Source organism: Oncorhynchus mykiss, chromosome 23 (genome assembly GCF_057628025.1).
Source record: "Oncorhynchus mykiss isolate SJ-2025 chromosome 23, ASM5762802v1, whole genome shotgun sequence".
Taxonomy (NCBI): Eukaryota; Metazoa; Chordata; class Actinopteri; order Salmoniformes; family Salmonidae; genus Oncorhynchus; species Oncorhynchus mykiss.
In genome coordinates, this window is record NC_143044.1 from 45147501 (window position 1) to 45167498 (window position 19998).

At 43.0% G+C, this 19998-nt stretch overlaps 2 protein-coding genes across 6 annotated transcripts in view; one reads left to right on the forward strand and one right to left on the reverse strand.

Moving 5' to 3' along the window:
* The window catches only part of LOC110502980 (pecanex-like protein 2), a 46478-nt gene extending 35843 nt beyond the window's left edge, over nucleotides 1-10635 (reverse strand). For 2 of the 3 annotated variants that reach the window (XM_021581339.3, XM_090217540.1), the window contains exons 1-13: nucleotides 10206-10635; nucleotides 7002-7204; nucleotides 6735-6852; nucleotides 5746-5782; nucleotides 4231-5370; nucleotides 2565-2694; nucleotides 2290-2450; nucleotides 2022-2100; nucleotides 1763-1898; nucleotides 832-974; nucleotides 583-736; nucleotides 243-275; nucleotides 1-105 (exon numbers count right to left, since the gene is read on the reverse strand). The exon at nucleotides 1-105 is cut by the window's left edge and continues 67 nt beyond it. In XM_021581339.3, the coding sequence (XP_021437014.3) occupies nucleotides 1-105; nucleotides 243-275; nucleotides 583-736; nucleotides 832-974; nucleotides 1763-1898; nucleotides 2022-2100; nucleotides 2290-2450; nucleotides 2565-2694; nucleotides 4231-5370; nucleotides 5746-5782; nucleotides 6735-6852; nucleotides 7002-7204; nucleotides 10206-10358 (2592 nt within the window). In that variant the 5' untranslated portion in view covers nucleotides 10359-10635. The remainder of the gene's footprint in view (nucleotides 106-242; nucleotides 276-582; nucleotides 737-831; nucleotides 975-1762; nucleotides 1899-2021; nucleotides 2101-2289; nucleotides 2451-2564; nucleotides 2695-4230; nucleotides 5371-5745; nucleotides 5783-6734; nucleotides 6853-7001; nucleotides 7205-10205) is intronic. The other variant, XM_036960805.2, reaches the window with a different exon arrangement.
* Nucleotides 10636-14131: 3496 nt separating this feature from the next.
* The window catches only part of LOC110502981 (mitogen-activated protein kinase kinase kinase 21), a 40577-nt gene continuing 34710 nt past the window's right edge, over nucleotides 14132-19998 (forward strand). For all 3 annotated transcript variants that reach the window (XM_021581341.3, XM_021581342.3, XM_090217541.1), the window contains exon 1: nucleotides 14132-17244. In XM_021581341.3, coding sequence (XP_021437016.3) covers nucleotides 16470-17244 — 775 coding nt within the window. In that variant the 5' untranslated portion in view covers nucleotides 14132-16469. The remainder of the gene's footprint in view (nucleotides 17245-19998) is intronic.

Consider the following 19998-nt stretch of genomic DNA (forward strand, 5'->3'; position numbering starts at 1 on the left):
CACAGGCAGGTCCTTCCTTCTTAACATCTGTTCCAGAATCCAAATAAGGCCACAGAAGATACAGAAATAAGCTGCCCGGCTGTAGACAACAATCTGATTGTGTCCCTGGAAAACATCAAGAGGGGACAGAAATGAAACAGAGAAACCTCGAACCGTCTACTTGGAAAAAACCTGGATACTAAACAACCAGAGAAAATGTATCTTCACACTTTTAGAACACAGTATGTTCCACTTAGACTCACATGTGTTGGCGAGGCTGCATCAGGTTGCACACTCTGTAATACAAACAATTTGTTTCAAGCGTTATTAATGTGACTAACTGATACAGTCGATGACTGACAGAGAAATGTTTCCATCAGTAATGTGTCAGATAGGAAGTACTTAGCTAAAGTGAAATGGGTGGGGCAGTGAAATGGGTGGGGCAGTGAAATGGGCAGGGCAGTGAAAGTATGTGGTAGGGCAGTGACAATGGCATGGTCTTATCACACCCTATCACTGATCTGAATTCTGTCAACACAGATAAGCAATGATTACAGTTGATTAGGCCTTATCCCTTGTTACAAAAATAGATACCTTCTTTACCTTTAACAACGAGTACTGGCAGCTAGCGATGACCACGCAGAACTGGAAAACCCAGATGTCTTTGAAGCAGCCGTGGTTGAGCAGGATAAACCCCAGGAAGGCCACCAGGAAGGCCAGGAACACAGCCACTATGTTCTCCACCACATCCTGGTTCCTAAGGGCAAAAATCTAAGTAAAGTCTCCGTCAACAAATTGACCAATCGCTGAGAGACGGAAAAGGAAAGATAGAATAGGGGCCTTTTCTCTTACCTGTCCAATAGCGCCAACAAGGTCAGCCGGTCATACAAGATGTTCACCCACTTCCCAGGAAAAAGCTTAAGCTTGTAGTACAGCTTAGGAGAGGGCTTTTCCTGTGTGGAGGTCTCTGACGACTCACCGATCGAGTCCTCCTCCTGTCAGAGGTGCAATTCAGGTTGCAGTGTAAAATCTCAATAACACTTTAATCTTTAGTCATAAGGGTTACATAACTGACTACACACTGTCAAGGCACAGATAATGTTTAGATCAGTTCTGATACAGCTACAACATTTCAGTAATAATCATCAGTGCATTTCACCTAATGTATTTCCTGTCTATCAATCAACTTTCAGCAATGTGCAACTGGCATTATATCCCTTAACGGCCAACCGATAACTCAAACGCGTGTGCATGTTCTGTGAACCATATTCTGTGAATTAGCTGCTGAGAGGGACGGTGAGCTATGTGATGTCTGAGCCAGGCAGACAGATCCTGTTCTGCTCACAGAATCACTATAGTGTAGGATACCCCAACTGGTGGCACGCGGGTTTCAAGCAATTTGAAATGATTATGTTTTAGTCAAATATTATATCTGTTTGGGCTTCTTGCGGTCAATTTGCAGTCTACAAATGATTTGTAATTATGTTCTGGCCTGCTGACCATCTGCTCAAGAAACAATCAGCCCGTGGCTTAAGCCCTGCTATTGTGTGATGAATGGCCAGCACTCTGATTTGCAGTGCTGAGTCAGACCACTGCTTGGCCTTGGCTGTCTGCACCCACTGTCTGGGACGAATAGTGGTTTATGGGGGGAGTGGGGAGGAGAGGGGAGGGGGGGGTGAAGGGGTGGAGGATGGGTAACATCACTTGGAAGATTGTGTAAGGGGGAAGGGAAGGAGGAATGGGTGGAGGGGAAGAAGGGAGGGGGAGAAAGGGGTGTGGTCACCTGAAAGATTTCGGGGTGCGTTCTCCGAGGCCGGAGCCTGTGTGCAGGGATGATGCGGCGCTGGAAGGGGCAGTCTGTGTGTGGGCCCGCCAGGTCGTCCTGGTACTCCGAGTTGGAGGAAGTGGACAGGAGATCACTGGGTACACGACAAGGACGACATGTAAAGGCAAAAAAAGTTTTAAAATACTAAAATGTCAAATATGGATAGAACACAACAATAACTTTATACAAATATTACATATCAAATAAAAATGTGCACCACATGTTGCCTGTGATAAGTTCAGCTCCCAGGGGTAGGTTTAGCGCTCTCTCAGCATACAGCTTACGAGGTCTGTCTCCTTGAATAGAGAACAGACAGATCTTCAAGTTTTAAAACCCTTACCTGATGTGACATAAGTCATATACACTATGTTATACAATAGCTGGGCAATAATAGCACAGACAATTCACTACTACATTATCCAGGGTTTGTAACGAGTTTGTAGTCTTCAGAGAATTTACGTCACACCACAACATTTTGCACTTACTGTGGACTGTATGGAAAGTATAGGCGTCCTCCTTGTTAGTGGCCTCTGGTCTGCATATTACCTGGAGCATGGAGCTCTCTGACTGAGATGTTTGGGAGGGCAGGGAGTCGTAGTCTGGCTCTTTATCCTGGTCTGTCTGGGGACTGAGAGTAGAGGACAAACTGTACAACGATCAAAACATTTATTCATTTACAATAACGATCAGATTAAAGAACAAAAGAAAGTCAATTGTGATGATGGCCTTTTATATCTAAGAGACATTTGAAAAGGTTTACCTGTCTGGAGACACAATGGGGATCCGTATTTCAGGGATGGTGTGGAGGGTTTCTGTTGTGGCCAGAGTATTGGGAGGGATTGGACACTCTTGCTGGCTCTCTGTCTCTGAGTTAGCGTCAGTGACGTCCTCTGAAAAAACAACTTCCCTTTTCAATTTTACCAGTAAAGAATGATTAAAACACAACAGAGACAATAACTTCTCTCCTAAAAATGTTATTTACATTTTAGCAGACACTTATCAAGAGCCACTTACAGAAAAAACAGAAATAGCCTATTCACATAAGTATTCAGACCCTTTGCTATGAGACTCGAAATTGGGCTCAGGTGCATCCTGTTTCCATTGATCATCCTTGAGATGTTTCTACAACTTGATTGGAGTAAACCTGTGGCAAATTTGATTAATTAGACATGATTTGGAAAGGACACAACTGTCTATATAAGGTCCCACAGTTGACAGTGCATGTCAGAGGAAAAATCTAGCCATGAGGTTGAAGGAATTGTCCGTAGAGCTCCAAGACAGGATTGTGTCGAGGCACAGATCTGGGGAGGGGTACTAAAAAATGTCTGCAGCATTGAAGGTCCCCAAGAACATAGTGGCCTCCATAATTCTTAAATGAAATAAGTTTGGAACTACCAAGACTCTTCCTAGAGCTGGCTGTCCGCCAAACTGAGCAATCAGAGGATATGGGCCTTGGTCAGGGAGGTACCAAGAACTCGAAGGTCACTCTGACAGAGCTCCAGAGTTCCTCTGTGGAGATGGGAGAACCTTCCAGAAGGACAACCATCTCTGCATCACTCCACCAAGCAGGCCTTTATGGTAGAGTGGACAGATGGAAGCCACTCCTCGGTTTGGCACCGCTCATCACCTGACCAATACCATCCCTACGGTTAAGCATGGTGATGGCAGCATCATGCTGTGGGGATGTTTTTTAGCGGCAGGGACTGGTCGATTAGTCAGGATCGAGGGAAAGATTAACGGAGGAAAGTACAAAGAGATCCTTGATGAAAACATGCTCCAGAGTGCTCAGGACCTCAGACTGGGGCGAAGGTTCACCTTTCAACAGGACAAAGACCTTAATCACACAGTCAAGACAAAGCAGGAGTGGCTTCCGGACAAGTCTCTGAATGTCCTTGAGTTGCCCAGCCATAGTCCGGACTTGAACCCAATCGAACATCTCTGGAGAGACCTGAAAATAGCTGTGCAGTGACACTCCCCATCGAACCTGACAGAGCTTGAGAGGATCTGCAGAGAAGAATAGAATACAGGTGTGCCAAGCTTGTAGCGTCATACCCAAGAAGACTTGAGGCTATAATCGGTGCCAAAGGTGCTACAACAAAGTACTGAGTAAAGGATCTGTGTGAACCAGACTTGTGGAGGTCTAAAATATTTTTTCTGAGGTCTTGGCTGATTTCTGTATTTTTTATTTTTAATACATTTGCAAAAGTGTCTAAAAACCTGTTTTTACTTTGTCATAATGGGGTATAGTGTGTAGATTGATGAGGGTAAAAAAAACGATGTAATAAATTTTAGAATAAGGCTGTAACCTAACAAAATGTGGAAAAAGTCAAGGGGTCTGAATACTTCAGAATGCGCTGTATATGGAGAACCCTCCGTGAAGATACATTTCAGGAAAGACAAGAAACTATGCATATGGCTAAACTCACCTTCCTTCTCGGCTCTGTCCCCCTCCTCTGTCGCCTCCTCTGGTGGGTTTCCACTGGCTCCCCTGGTGGTGTTAATGGACTCCAGCAGTGAAACAAACTCCACAAAGTTGGTCTCATTGGGGATCTGACCCTCCTTGGCCTCCAGGTCTGACTTAGACGAGGTCATGGTAGTCTGTCTGTTCTGTGATCTGTCCGCAATGAGGACTGCATCCTTCCCACTGTCCATGCTCAGGCCTCGCACGTGTGTCCTGCCCCCCGGGCCGTACTTCCTGAACGTAGATGGGATTCGCAGGAAGCCATCTGCATCCACATTGAGGTCTGGAGGGTCGTTCTCATCAGGGTGGGAGTGGATGTCGATGCCAGAGGAGCTGTTGTCGGGTGTGGTCGACAGGGGGGTGGGGTGTTCCAGGTCTGCCTTGTTGTATCCTAAGTCCCGGCAGTCCAGAGCAGCAGAGTCAGAGCTCATCAACTCTTTGGTAATCTGGCCATCTGGGCTTGGAGTCTGCAGCTGAGCAGGGTCAACCTTAGATAACGGTTCCCCTTCATTCTCTGCACCACTCTGTTCATCATCCTCAGGCGAGTCAAAGGTGATAACAGGAATTTTGTTGAGGCAGTTGCCAGCAGCCCCTCCATGGTGGCCGATGACCATCTGTGCCTGGGCAGACTCCAGGATGCTCTGTTTGACCGACTCCTCCAGCTCCGCAGCCGTCTGGGCATCACAGCTCATTGTGATGATGATCTTGAATGTGTCGTTCTCGTCCAGGCGGTCTGATGGGCCAGAGTTGTCAACCAAGACAACAGCTATCTCGTCCGAGCAGTATGTCTCCTCTGGCTGGTCATGCTGAGGAGGAGGTGGGAGGGGGTCATCATGCTCCTGAATGGCCTCTAGAGAGTTGTTGTTGGGGTCCTGTTGGGCCTGTTTCTCTAGTTCCTTCTGCTCTCTTCTTTCTTCATCACTCCCCTTGGAGGAGGGCAATCCTTCATCAGCAATCTCCCTATGAGCCACATGCTTCTGCTCCCCCAGCAGGAGAGGGGTGGCCTGGTCAGGGTTGGGTCTAGACAGGTCCTTTGGGGAGAATTCCTCCTCAGGCTGCAGTCTCTCTGTGGGTTGTTTCTCCTCAGGGATACTGTCACTCTGGGCTGCAACAGATATACTAACGTTACAAAGAGCATATTGACAGGAATTTAGACTCATAAATACAAAAAAATTACATCTCAGTCGTTACAATTTCTGCTCTAACTAACAATAAAGGATATTGATCTTCACAGCAACACTTTGCAAAACCAACATGAGACAACATTTACTGGAAGCTGATGGCATGCTTATCTGAGCATATTTGAATTTGAATAATGTGCTAGACTAGCATAAAGAGTGCTAATCAATGTATCACTACATCCATACAATGCATTCCAGGAAGAACATTTCATTCTCACAGTGAGATTTGAGAATAGAAAATCAATTTCCTGTTGTAGGGGGAATCAGACCAGTTTTAAAAACATATGAGAGTACAGTACCTTCAGTATTCTTTAAGTTTTCTGATTTTGGACACTCCTGTAAGGGCAAGAGATATGGATGATGGTGGAAAGAAAAAGGGGGAAAATGGTGCTCATTAAACCAAAAATGTATATTCCATAATATATACTGAACACCAATATAAACACAACATGAAACAATTTCAATGATTTTACTGAGTTACATTTCATATAACGAAATCAGTCAATTGAAGTACATTCATTAGGCCCTAATCTATGGATTTGACATGACTGGGCAGGGGTGCAGACATGGGTCGGCCACCCACTTGGGAGCCAGGCCTACCTACTAGGGAGCCAGGCCCAGCCAATCAGAATGAGATTTTCCCCACGAAAGGGCTTTATTACAGACAGCAATAATCCCCAGGTGACTGGTCTCAGATGAGTCCGCTGGTGAAGAAGCAGGATGTGGAGGTCCTGGGCTGGTGTGGGTACATGTGGTCTGCAGTTGTGAGCCTGGTTGGACATACTGCCAAATTCTCTAAAATGACGCTTATGGTAGAGGAATGAACATTCAATTATCTGGAAACAGCTCTGGTGTACATTCCAGCAGTCAGAATGCCAATTGCACGCTCCTTCAAAACTTGAGAAATCTGTGACATTGTGTTGTGTGACAAAACTGCACATTTTAGAGTATTGTCCCCAGCACAAGGTGCACCTGTGTAATGATAATTTGTATTGTACCCAGCACAAGGAGCACCTGTGTAATGATCATGTTGTTTAATCAGCTTCTTGATATGCTACAGCCATCAGGTGGATGGATTATCATGGCAAAGGAGAAATGCTCACTAACAGGGATATTTGACAGAAATGTGCTTTTTGTGCGAATGGAACATTTCTGGGATCTTTTATTTCAGCTCATGAAACATTTATTTCAGCTCATGGACTAACACTTTACATGTTGCATTTATATTTTAGTTCAGTATAAGAAGTGGTAGAATGTAGCTCAAGAGTAGTTAAAATGGTACACTAACCACTCCAATCAACCCAGGGTCCGTCTCTGTCTGTTTTACTGTAACCTGGATGACTGGATTCGGCCTGTTTCTGGTCAACATTGTCATGGCAACACTGTCAGGAACAGTGCTGCTTTTCCTATTTGGAAAGATGTAGAGAGTATGTGGTCATCTGTGGTAGTTCCTTTATCAAAGGATGACATGTTTTTCAAGACAAAAGCACTACTTCAAACTATATATACTTCGGAATATATTGGTTATACATTTTGTTTTATTAAACATGCTCACCTTAATTTAGCTGGAAGACATGAATCTGAGGTGTTGCTTTTATTCTCTGCACCTTGGATGACATCAGAGAGACTGCTTGGGGTCACAACGTCGCCTTCATCAAACATCACATGGAGGCGATAGTTGACCATCTTTATGGTGATGAAGAAAATGGTGACTGAGGTGCAGTATATACTAAGTGCCATGGTGGTGGGCGGAAGAGCCTGAGGAAAAAACACACCAACTCCCTCAATATCTCAAAACACCGATCTTGACCAAAACTTTATAATTATTCAAAAATACTTCTTATTCTTCTTCATCACATTAGGCAGAGTGCATCCCACCCTTTCCTCAATAATATGTCAAGAAGTCTGAAACATTCCCCTTCATCTTGGGTGAAGACTTAACACCAGAGGAGCTATCTGAGGCTGTAATGTAATGTACATTTGAAGTCACATAGGTTCAAGGTTAACATACACCTTAGCCAAATACATTTAAACTAAGTTTTCACAATTCCTGACATTTAATCCTAGTAAAAATGCCCTGTTTTAGGTCAGTTAGGATCACCACTTTATTTTAAGAATGTGAAAATGTCAGAACAACAGTAGAGAAGGATTTATTTCAGTTTTTATTTCTTTCAACACATTCCCAGTGGGTCAGAAGTTTACATACACTCAATTAGTATTTGGTATGCTGCCACCCCGTGCTTCATGGTTGGGATGGTGTTCTTCGGCTTGCAAGCATCCCCCTTTTTCCTCCAAACATAATGATGGTCATTATGGCCAAACAGTTCTATTTTTGTTTCATCAGACCAGAGGACATTTCTCCAAAAAGTACGATCTTTGTCCCCATGTGCAGTTGCAAACCGTAAGCTGGCTTTTTTTATGGCGGTTTTAGAGCAGTGGCTTCTTCCTTGCTGAGCGGCCTTTCAGGTTATGTCGATATAGGACTCATTTTACTGTGGATGTAGATACTTTTGCACCTGTTTCCTCCAGCATCTTCACAAGGTCCTTTGCTGTTGTCCTGGGATTGATTTGTGCTTTTCGCACCAAAGCACGTTCATCTCTAGGAGACAGAACGCATCTCCTTCCTGAGCGGTATGACGGCTGCGTGGTTCCATGGTGTTTATACTTGCGTACTATTGTTTGTACAGATGAACGTGATACCTTCAGCTATTTGGAAATTGCTCCCAAGGATGAACCAGACTTGTGGAGGTCTACATTTTTTTTCTGAGGTCTTGGCTGATTTCTTTTGATTTTTATTTATTTTTTATTTCACCTTTATTTAACCAGGTAGGCTAGTTGAGAACAAGTTCTCATTTACAAATGCGACCTGGCCAAGATAAAGCAAAGCAGTGCGACACAAACAATACAGAGTTACACATGGAATAAACAAGCGTACAGTCAATAACACAATAGAAAAAATAAAACTCTATATACAGTGTGTGCAAATGGCGTGAGGTGGTAAGGCAATAAATAGGCCATAGTAGCGAAGTAATTACAATTTAGCAAATTAACCATGGAGTGATAAATATGCAGATGATGATGTGCAAGTAGAAATACTGGTGTGCAAATGAGCAGAAAAGTAAATAAAACAATATGGGGATGAGGTAGGTAGATATGATGGGCTATTTACAGATGGGCTATGTACAGCTGCAGCGATCGGGTAGCTGCTCATATAGCGGATGTTTAAAGTTAGTGAGGGAAATATAAGTCTCCAGCTTCAACGATTTTTGCAATTCGTTCCAGTCATTGGCAGCAGAGAACTGGAAGGAAAGGCGGCCAAAGCAGGTGTTGGCTTTTGGGATGACCAGAGAGATATACCTGCTGGAGCGCGTGCTACGGGTGGGTGTTGTTAACGTGACCAGTGAGCTGAGATAAGGTGGAGCTTTACCTAGCAAAGAGTTATGGATGACCTGGAGCCAGTGGGTCTGGTGACGAATATGTAGCGAGGGCCAGCCGACGAGAGCATGCAGGTCGAGGTGGTGGGTGATGTATGGGGTTTTGGTGCCAAAACGGATGGCACTGTGATAGACTGCATCCAGTTTGAAGAGTAGAGTGTTGGAGGCTATTTTGTAGATGACATTGCCAGAGATTTTGCCATGATGTCAAGCAAAGTGGCACTGAGTTTGAAGGTAGGCCTTGAAATACATCCACAGGTCACCTCCAATTGACTCAAATCATGTCAATTAGCCTATCAGAAGCTTATAAAGCCATGACAACATTTTCTGGAATTTTCCAAGCTGTTTAAAGGCACAGTCAACTTATTCCACCAACCTAAGTGTATGTAAACTTCCGACTTCAACTGTATGTAACATTATGCTCAAACAGCCAAGGGCGATACTGAAAAATTATTTCCTATGGATGATCTGATTGAGAAGTCAATGCTCCACCCATATAATGTGGTCCTTTGGCTCTTCAGCTACATCTGCTTGAAAATGGTTAATGTGGGACAATATTACTCCATTACATAACAATGACAGTACTCCATCACTTTAACATCTGCACAAATAACTAGAAGGCTTTTGGTTTTCAGAACAGTTCATATGTTGTTGGACCTTTTTATATAAAATGAATTCTAAATAAACTATGAAACAAGCTTTGTGGGTTTTTTACTAATTGAAACCACTCATGTATTTAAGCAGACAAGAGGTACTATTCTGAAACACAGTAGGTCTGATAAGTGTATAGCATTCCTGCAAGATAATAGATGCAATTCCATTACGTTGGCAATAAAGGGACACATTAAAGAGCCCACATCTGGTGCTCGAAATAATTGTATAGGCTATCTTGACTCAATTAAGCCAAACCGAAACAGCATTCATGACCTAGGCCTACTAGACACTAATTTGCTCAAATGCGAATGAATGCCTGAAGTAGGCTTACTATCACATCCAAAAGGGATAGACGGTTTAGCTGTGCTGCGGCTCGTCTTTATGAACGCTGTGTTACAATGCCTGGAATTCTCTGCTTTTTCATCGCCGTGGAAGACCTACGTCCCAAATGCGACAATTCAATTTTCTGTCAATACAATTAATTAATAAATAAGCGGAAAAGTTTCAGGGCTGAAGATAAAAAATATCGCTCTAAATAAAAAATGAGACTGGAATGTTTCTCCAAGAGAACCGTGTTTGTTAACTAAAAGGGCTCTTAGTGATGCGGCGGCGCACTAAAACCTTATAGCCTAGATTACACAAGATCTGGGCCTTCGATTTAATTTACTCACCAAATGTAGTAACAGTGGCAACATCAGAAGGAACATCCACAAATAGAGGTGACAGGAGTTATTGAATTTGTTCTGGTCCGGGTCATGGTACCATCCTCCGGTCAATGATGCCCAAACCCCTTGACGCAAAGTCTGTACCAGTTGCGAGCCCATCCTCCTCAACTGCGATGGATTCTACAAACGATGTACAAATGCATATGTAGCCCATTTATTACGCCCCTACCATGTTGAAATTATAGGTCTGTGGGTTCTATCAAACTATCATTCGCGATTTGCTCGCCGCATCATTCCATCCGAATGTCAGGTCTCACATGGTGGACGGCTGTCTCTTGGGTCCAAGATGCGTAGATCCTGAGAGAGCACGAGCAGTTGTACAGCGCTGCATCACTAACCCATGCAGTTTGTGAGCTGATCCTGAATCGAATTGAATCTGCTTTATGGTTATTGACGGAATTTCCCATTTAAAATTTACTGTAAATCAACATGAAATGTTTTTCACTTCGTTGGGACGAACATTATATAAACACTATTGATTATATTTTTAAAGTACTATCCTGATGATTGAATATAAAGCATAAATAGTCCATGAATAATTCGTGGAACGTGTCAATGACAGTAGCCTTGCAGTGATGCATATCAAAATTAACGCATGAGTTCTTATAATAATAATAATAACAATAATAATAGGCTTACATAACGTATATAATATACAGTACTGGTCAAAATCTTGGACACACCTACTCATTCAAGGGTTTTTCTTTATTTTTACTATTTTCTACAATGTAGAATAATAGTGAGACATCAAAACTATGAAATAACACATATGGAATCATGTAGTAACCAAAAAAGTGATAAACTAATCCAAATATATGATATATTTGAGATTCTTCAAAGTAGCCACCCTTTGCCTTGATGACAGCTTTGCACGCTCTTGGCCTTCTCTCAACCAGCTTCATGAGGTAGTCACCTGGAATGCATTTCAATTAACAGGTGTGCCTACTTAAAAGTCAATTTGTGGAATTTATTTCCTTCTTAATGTATTTGAACCAATCAGTGTGGTACACAGAAGATAGCCCTATTTGGTAAAATACCAAGTCCATATTATGGCAAGAACAGGAAAGGAAGACCCAGAGTTACCTCTGCTGCAGAGGATAAGTTCATTAGAGTTAACTGCACCTCGTCTTGTAGTACAACAATAAATGTTTCGCAGAGTTCAAGTAACGGACACATCTCAACATCAACTGTTCAGAGGAGACCGCATGAATCAGGCCTTCATGGTCGAATTGCTGTATAGAAATTAGTACTAAAGGACACCAATAATAAGAAGAGACTTGCTTGGGCCAAGAAACACGAGCAATGGACATTAGACCGGTGGAAAGTATTGAGAATGGTGTGGGGGTGTTTTGCTGGTGACACAGTCTCTGATTTATTTAGAATTGAAGGCACTTTAACAAGAATGGCTACCACAGCACTATGCAGCAATACGCCATTCCCATCTGGTTAGCACTTAGTGGGCCTATCATTTGTTTTTCAACAGAACAATGACCAAAATCAAACCTCCAGGCTGTGTAAGGGCTATTTGACTGAGGAAAGTGATGGAGTGCTGCATCAGATGACTTGGCCTCACCCGACCTCAACCCAATTGAGGTGGATTGGGATGAGTTGGACCGCAGAGTGAAGGAAAATCAGCTAACAAGTGCTCAGCACTTGTGGGAACTCCTTCAAGACAGTTGTAAAAGCATTTCAGCTGACTACCTCATGAAGCTGGTTGAGAGAATGCCAAGAGTGTGCAAAGCCTTCATCAAGGCAAAGGGTGGCTTCTTTGAAGAATCTAAAATCTAAAATGTATTTTAATTTGTTAATCACTTGTTTGGTTATTACATGATTCCAAATGTGTTATTTCATAGTTTTGATGTCTCACTATTATTCTACAATGTAGAAAATAGTAAAAATAAAGAAAAACCCTTGAATGAGTAGGTGTCTCCAAACCTTTGACTGGTAATGTATATACAAAGTAAAATAATAAAATAAAATGTTATTTGTCACATGCGCTGAATATAACAGGGGTAGACTTTACCATGAAATGCTTACTTACAAGCCCTTAACCAACAATGCAGTTCAAGAAATAGAGTGAAGAAAATATTTACTAAATATCCTAAAGTAAAAATAAAATAAAAAGTAAGATAATAAAATAACAATACCAAGGCTAGATACAGGGGGGGTACAGGTACCGAGTCAATGTGGTACAGGTCCAGGTTAGTCCAGGTAATATGTACATGTAGGTAGGGGTAAAGTGACTATGCATAGATAATAAACAGTGAGTAGCAGCAGTGTAAAAATGAAGGGAGAGGGGGTGTCAATGTAAATAGTCCATTTGATTAATTGTTCAGCAGTCTTGTGGCTTGGGGATAGAAGCTGTTAAGGAGCTATCACGACTTCTACCGAAGTCGAAGCCTATCCTTGTTCGGGCGGTGCTCGGCGGTCGACGTCACCGGTCTTCTAGCCATCATTGATCCATTTTTAATTTTCCATTGGTTTTGTCTTGTCTTCCTACACACCTGGTTTCAATCCCATTCATTACCTGTTGTGTATTTAACCCTCTGTTCCCCCTCATGTCTTTGTCAGAGATTGTTTGTATTTCAGTGTTGTGTTGGTTTTTGTATTGGTGCGCGACGGGTCCTCGTACCCACTTTATTTATTGTTACATTTAGTGTTTGGAGTATGTTTATTTTATTTGTTATTAAATACTCCATTTCACTCAGTTTGATTCTAACGGCGCCTGACTTCCCTGCACCCTATACACACGACTATGACAGGAGCCTTTTGGACCTTGACGGTACCGCTTGCTGTGCGGTAGCCGAGAGAACAGTCTATGACTTGGGTGACTGGAGTCTTTGACAAGTCACCCAAATCCCATGAGATATGCCTACAATATATAATTGTACGTATGCCGTTTTGAAGCCATTTGTAGGTATGAATGTCTGGGTTCAACTCCAGGTACAGTATGTCAAATACAATTATATTTGTCACGTGCTTCATAAACAACAGTTGTAGACTAGTGAAATGCTTACTTATGGGTCCTTTTCCAATAATGCATTTTTATTTTATTTTGTACTTTTACCACTTTTTTTTCTCTCCAATTGGTAGTTAGAGTCTTGTCCCATCGCTGCAACTCCCCTATGGACTTGGGAAAGGCGAAGGTTGAGAACCAATCATCCTTCGAAACACGACCGCAGTGCTTCTTGACACACTGCTCACTTAACCCAGAAGCCAGCCGCACCAATGTGTCGGAGGAAACACCTTCCAGTTGGCAACCGATATCAGCTTGCAGGCACCCGACCAGCCACAAGGAGTTCGCTAGAGCGCGATGGGACAAGGAAATTTCGCCCCCTTATGTGTCTCTGGAAACGGCCGGTTGTGACACAGCCTGGGATCAAACCTGGGTCTGTAGTGACGTCTTTAAGCACTGCGATGCAGTGTCTTGGACCACTGCGTCACTCGGGAGGCCCCCAACAATGCATGGTTAAGATAAAGATATAAAATAGAAATGTGCACGAGGAATAAATACACAGTGAATAATTAATAATTGAGGTAGCTATGTACATATGGGTAAAGGTAAAATGGCTAGGCAACTGGATAGATAATAGAGAGTAGCAGTAGCATATGTAATGAGTGGGAATGTGTCTGTGAGTGTGTGCGTGTGCGAGAGTAGGGCGTCAGTATGCATGTCTGCACATGCTATGCACGTGTGGGCATATGTAGTGTATGTGTATGTTGGGGTGTCAGTGTAACTATGTGTGAGTGTGTGGGTAGAGTCCAGTGTGTGTTAATAGAGGCAGTACAAGAGAGAGAGCGCAAAAAAGGTCAATGCAGGTAGTCCGGGTATCCATTTGCTTAGCTATTTAGCAGTCTTGTTTAGTAGTCTCATGGCTTGGGGGTAGAATCTGTTCAGGGTCCGGTTGGTTCCAGACTTGGTGCACTGGTAATGCTTGCTGTGCAGTAGTGGAGAAAACAGTCTATGGCTAGGGTGGCTGGAGTCTTTGACAATTTGGGCCTTCCTCTGACATCGCCTGGTGTAGAGGTCTTGGATGGCAGGGAGCTTGGCCCCAGTGATGGGGCGGCAGGGTAGCCTAGTGGTTAGAGCGTTGGACTAGTAAAGGTTGCAAGTTCTTATCCCCGAGCTGACAAGGTACAAATCTGTCTTCTGCCCCTGAACAGGCAGTTAACCCACTGTTCCTAGGCCGTCATTGAAAATAAGAATTTGTTCTTAACTGACTTGCCTCATTAAATAAAGGTAAAAAAAATGTACTGGGCCGTACTCACCACCCTCTGTGGCGCCTTGTGGATAGGTGCCTTGCAGTTGCCGTACCAAGCGGTGATGCAGCCAGTCAAGATGCTCTCAATGGTGCAGCTATAGAACTTCTAGAATATCTGAGGGCCCATGCCAAATCTTTTCGGGAAAGAGGAACTGACGTGCCCTCTTCACAACTGTGTGGGTGTATAGAGTATGCGGACCATGTTAATTCCTTAGTGATGTTGATACCGAGGAACTTGAAGCTCTCAATCTGCTCCACTACAGCCCCATCGATGTGGATGGGGACGTGCTCTCCCCGCCATTTCCTGTTGTCAACGATCAGGTCCTTTGTTTTGCTGATGTTGAGGGAGAGGTTGTCCTGGCACCACACTGCCTCATCGCCGTCAGTGATCAGTCCTACCAGCGCCGTGTTGTCAGCAAATGTGTGCCACAGGCCTGTGCTAGCTTTCTGAGCTAAAGCCTAGCTCTTGGCCCTATTTATAACTGGTCATTTTTGGTGGTTATAAAACACTAATATATAACTACTTGACATTCAATGGATTTTTTTACAAGGCTATTAGAACCAACTAAGCTATTTTAGGCCTTAGCCATATTCTTTAAAACCCACAAAAAAAACTTCTTAAAAAGTACATGCAATTGTTGAAAAATACGGTCTAAAAGGGTTAATAAATAGGCCTAGACAGTTAATTACTGGCCTAAATTATAGGCCAATTAATGTAGGCTAGTTTATGAATCATTAATAAACAGTTATTACTCGTTGGTTTATGATGTGATTGTCGTGTTGGTGCTTGACAAATAATGAGTTTACGCACGGCTGCACAGTAATTCATTATTAGCCTACTATTGCTATCATCGATAATATTGCATAATTTTCCATCACAGCGCGCCCTCTTCTGCACACCGAGGCAACTCTCCCAACTGCTCCTCCTCGTTTTCCTATAGGGACAGGCATGTCACGTCAGGCTAAATTCACCAATCTGCGTGTAGAACAGAACAGCTCGAGCAGCGTTCGCAAACTTCCCAGGACCAGCCAGACGCTGAATAGTGTGTCAGACAGTTCGGATGAGTCTAGTTGGAGCGATGGCGGTGCCGTACGGGTTGTTTTGAGGGAAGTTGCTGAAACGTTTGATATCTTTCGGATCCTAGCGAATCATTTCAACGCAACAAAACGTTCCATTGTTTGTTAAACGACAAGACATTAGCAGAATGTATGCTCCAAATGTTCAAGTGTCAGTGCAGTCAATGGGCTGACCTAACGTTAGCTAGCTACTATAGTAGTATAGCGAATGGGTTAGCTAGCCAGCTAAAGGTTTTGGAGAGCGATTCAACTAACGTTAGCTAAACTTGCCTGAAACTGAAAACTTAGCAATAGCATAGTTACCAACAATAATATAGCTAATCCTGATGTTGATGTATGTTTCTGGTGTTTAACCCAAGTTTATTTCGATAATGTGACTGCAGGTACTGTTTTGGCACTTGATAAACGTCAGCCTGAAAATTCAGGAGCTAACGTTTGCACGTTCAGCTATGCCCTTTTTTGCTAGCTACTAAATTAGGTAGCCGCTAACGTTAGCACATTTAGCTATGCACTTTTTGCTAGCTATTAAGTTAAGTAGATGTAATGGGCTTATTTTTCACTCTGTCCGTGTTGGGACTGGGTAAACTTTCATGTACACTTTCTGAAGTAGCTCGTTAGCTACATAAATATGCATTGCTTTTTCCAACTAGCGTAACTTTATCAAAAGTTGACCCACAAAGAAACTCAACGCGGAGAGATGAAAGTAGCAAACGCGTTTTACCAGGACTTTGGAATACCATGCTGGAACCGTCTTGCCCATTTGTGATATCGTTCTGAACGATTCACGAGCATTCCAGTTAGAGGTCCTTTGATCGTTTGCTTTTTCGTCAACAGTTTGCTCCCTATATGGTACGGCTACAGCCACCGAGAAATGGATATTTCCAAGGGCGGTTTCCCAAACGGCGAGGGGCAACCGAAAGACACGGGAGAGCATGCCTGGACAGATTCCCCCACTGCAAGAGCTTGGGCTCATTCCGCTCCCCTGTCCAGATCGCTGTGGACGGCAGTGTTTGACTATGGAAGTACTGGAGAAGACGAACTTAGTCTGCGGCGGGGGGACGTGGTTGAGGTCCTCTCGAAGGATGCTGCGATCTCGGGAGATGAAGGATGGTGGACGGGTAAAATTAACCATCGAGTCGGGATTTTCCCTGCAAATTATGTTACCTATCAACCTGCCATTTACAGGCTTCCAGGCGGTAGCACGGTAGGGGTGAGGGAGCGTCCGAGTACTCCCATCCAAATAGATTTTAGCGAACTCGTTTTAGAGGAAGTAATCGGTGTCGGGGGATTTGGTAAAGTTTACCGAGGGGCATGGAAAGACCAAGAGGTCGCTGTGAAGGCAGCGCGACAGGATCCTGACGAAGACATCACTGCAACTTCGGATGGTGTTAAGCAAGAGGCCAAGCTCTTCTCTATGCTACAACATCCCAATATAATAAAACTTGAAGGTGTTTGTCTTGAGGAGCCAAACCTGTGCTTGGTGATGGAATATGCTCGTGGAGGGACTCTTACCCGGGCTTTGACTGGTCGGAGGATACCCCCACACATTCTTGTCAACTGGGCTGTTCAAATCGCCAGGGGCATGCACTACCTACACGAGGAGGCTGTTGTGCCTATTATTCACCGTGACCTGAAATCCTGCAACAGTAAGAAACATATTAATATTACCATCTGCTAAAAATAACCTTGCATCACTTTTAGAACAGATTAAAACAGAGCATGGCCATAGGTGCACTTGTTTCCAAAAATGCACACTTATTACCTTTGAGCACACCCCTCTTGAAACAGTGTGAAGGATGCCGGATCTGGAATGGTCCACAATGTCCTCTACCAACTAAAAAATAATCCTAAAGCTTATGAATACACTTTTACTAAACTAATGCATGAGGATACAGTTGATATTCTACACAACTGAAACATCCATCACTAAGTAATGTGTTCTGCACATTGGGTAAGCTGCCATATATTAGCCTAGAATGCAAGTGTAGGATAGTGGGTTCAATTCCCGGGACTACCCATATATAAAATGTATGCACGCATGACTAAGTTGCTTTCAACAGAAGCGTCTACTAAATGGCATCTATTATATGACATTGCATGCATGTTTGTTAGGCCGACTAGCAGCTGAGTGTTGAGGTTGGCATTTGAAGGAATGATTACGAGCGAGGGCTTCTCTGCCATGAATTTCCGAGTTTAAACTATCACTGAAACCCTCTTGGGCTAGCCTCACATTAGTGATATGCTAAATCACGATTATGATCATATTCATCAGTCACCTGGCCCAGTGGCATGTTGAAAGAGAACTACTTAATTTAACTAGGCAAGGGACTGTTGAAAATTAGCCGGCTGGCTAAAACCGGCACTTTTACTGAAACGTTGATTAATGTGCACTGTCCCTGTAAAAATAAACAAAAAATAAAAAAAGTCAGTTAAAAACAAATTCTTATTTTCAATGATGGCCTAAGAACAGTGGGTTAACTGCCTTGTTCAGGGGCAGAACAACTCTTTTTTTATATATATATTTATATATATATATATAAACCTTGTCAGCTCTGGGATTCGATCTTGCAAATTTCAGTTAGTAGTCCAACGCTCTAACCACTAGGCTACCTGCCGCCTAGGTATTGTTGACATATCTGTCCCATCTTGCCCGATTGCGTGACAGTACATTTAAGTTAATTTAAGTTTGCAAAGCAGTAATGTTTGACATTTTGGGAAGTGCAGATTCAATTTTGAGAAGTGCAGATTCATTGTGACTGCGATGAAATTGTACCATCTGCATTCCGTTCCTTTCCACAGTCATTCAGCACAGACAACATTCCCTCTTTCAACTCTGTTGTTTTTCGGTCACCCGTATAGACTCCAGAGGCCTGTACAAGCAGCTGAGACTGAGCTCTCTCCTCCATCTGTTTGTCGGTCTGTTTGGCATGTGGCTGATCCCCACAAACACAGATCCCCTTCAGGGCATGTGAAAACCAGGCAGGACCCTAGAGAAGGATCTGTGTATGTAGGGGGGACCCTCGAAAGGATGTGAAATAAGGTCTACGTTTGCTCAGCTGGGTTCCCTAACCCCCACCACCCTGAAATGTTGTCTCAAATATAGCCCCTGCTTTACTAAACACTCAACTTCAAACCATGTCATCAGTGTAGGCTATGTGCTCCTAAATTTCCCAAAGCATCTCATATTAGGCCTATATGGCCCATGTGGAAATCAAACCCACAATGCCGGTGTTGCAAGAACCAACCGAATGAGCCACTGGAAAAAATCCTGACGATTTTAGAACTGAAACATGCTACCGTTAACTTTTAGGCCTGTTTCAATAGATGATAAGATTTCCGGACTCAAATTTTTTATGTGGCGTTGTTTACTTTTTGATACTGCCTTGGAGTCGTCCCTCTGAATAATGCATGAGAAGGTTTCAGAGTGGACTATGACTGTGGCTACATACTTCAAAGTGTGACCTCTGTATTGTTCGAAACATGATTTTGGCGACTCATCAGGCTCTGCTTTCACCGAAGGTGAACCTTGTTCGGCAATCCATCTGGCTGCATTTTATTTTTCACCAGGGAATCATTCACATGTCTACACAATCACTGTCAGATGGGGGTGTGGGCTAACCAAACAAACCCAGCCTCTTTTTAATGAACAGGGTAATTCCATGGTAAGTTTTTTTTCCCCCTCACTTTATAATGTATGCCAAATAAAACCATTAATTTCAAAGTTTAACAAACCATGCAACTCTATGTACAAGGACTACTTTGAACAATTCACACACAATATTTCTCAAAAACACATTTACTGGTAGAACTGTGGAGGTGCAATGTTTGGTAACAGAATTATGGTCAAATCTCCCTCTGTTTTTTATGCGACCACTTGTTCCAAAAACGGTTAAATATTAAGATTCAAAGATGTCTGCAGAAAGAATGGGGTGTCAGCTATGACATAATACCTTGAGTTAGAAATTATGTTTTTTGGTTATTGAACTGCAGCAGGTGAAATGGATTTATATCCGGTAACATAATTAGCGTAACTGCACTGCTAACACAGTTTAGTGTGTTTTATTTTTCCACATTATTGTGTGGAATTTCACTTTAATTGGAAAATATAACATGTTTTTTTAGGTGCGCACTGAATTCACTGACCTCCCCCACCCACCGGGAACTATACACTTTCTCCTGTTTCATACTTTTAAACCAGTTACTCAGGACACCAGCCACAAATAAGGCAGCCTAAAGGGCAATTCATCTGTGGGATATCATTGTGAAGGTTTCTCTGGAGCATGCATTGTGAGAGGAGGGCTACTGCAGTGCACAAACTTTCACAACCGACGGACTACCTATTATACCTTCAGAAGTGATCAACAATTGACTTAGTGTAGTATAACACACACTGATTTGGT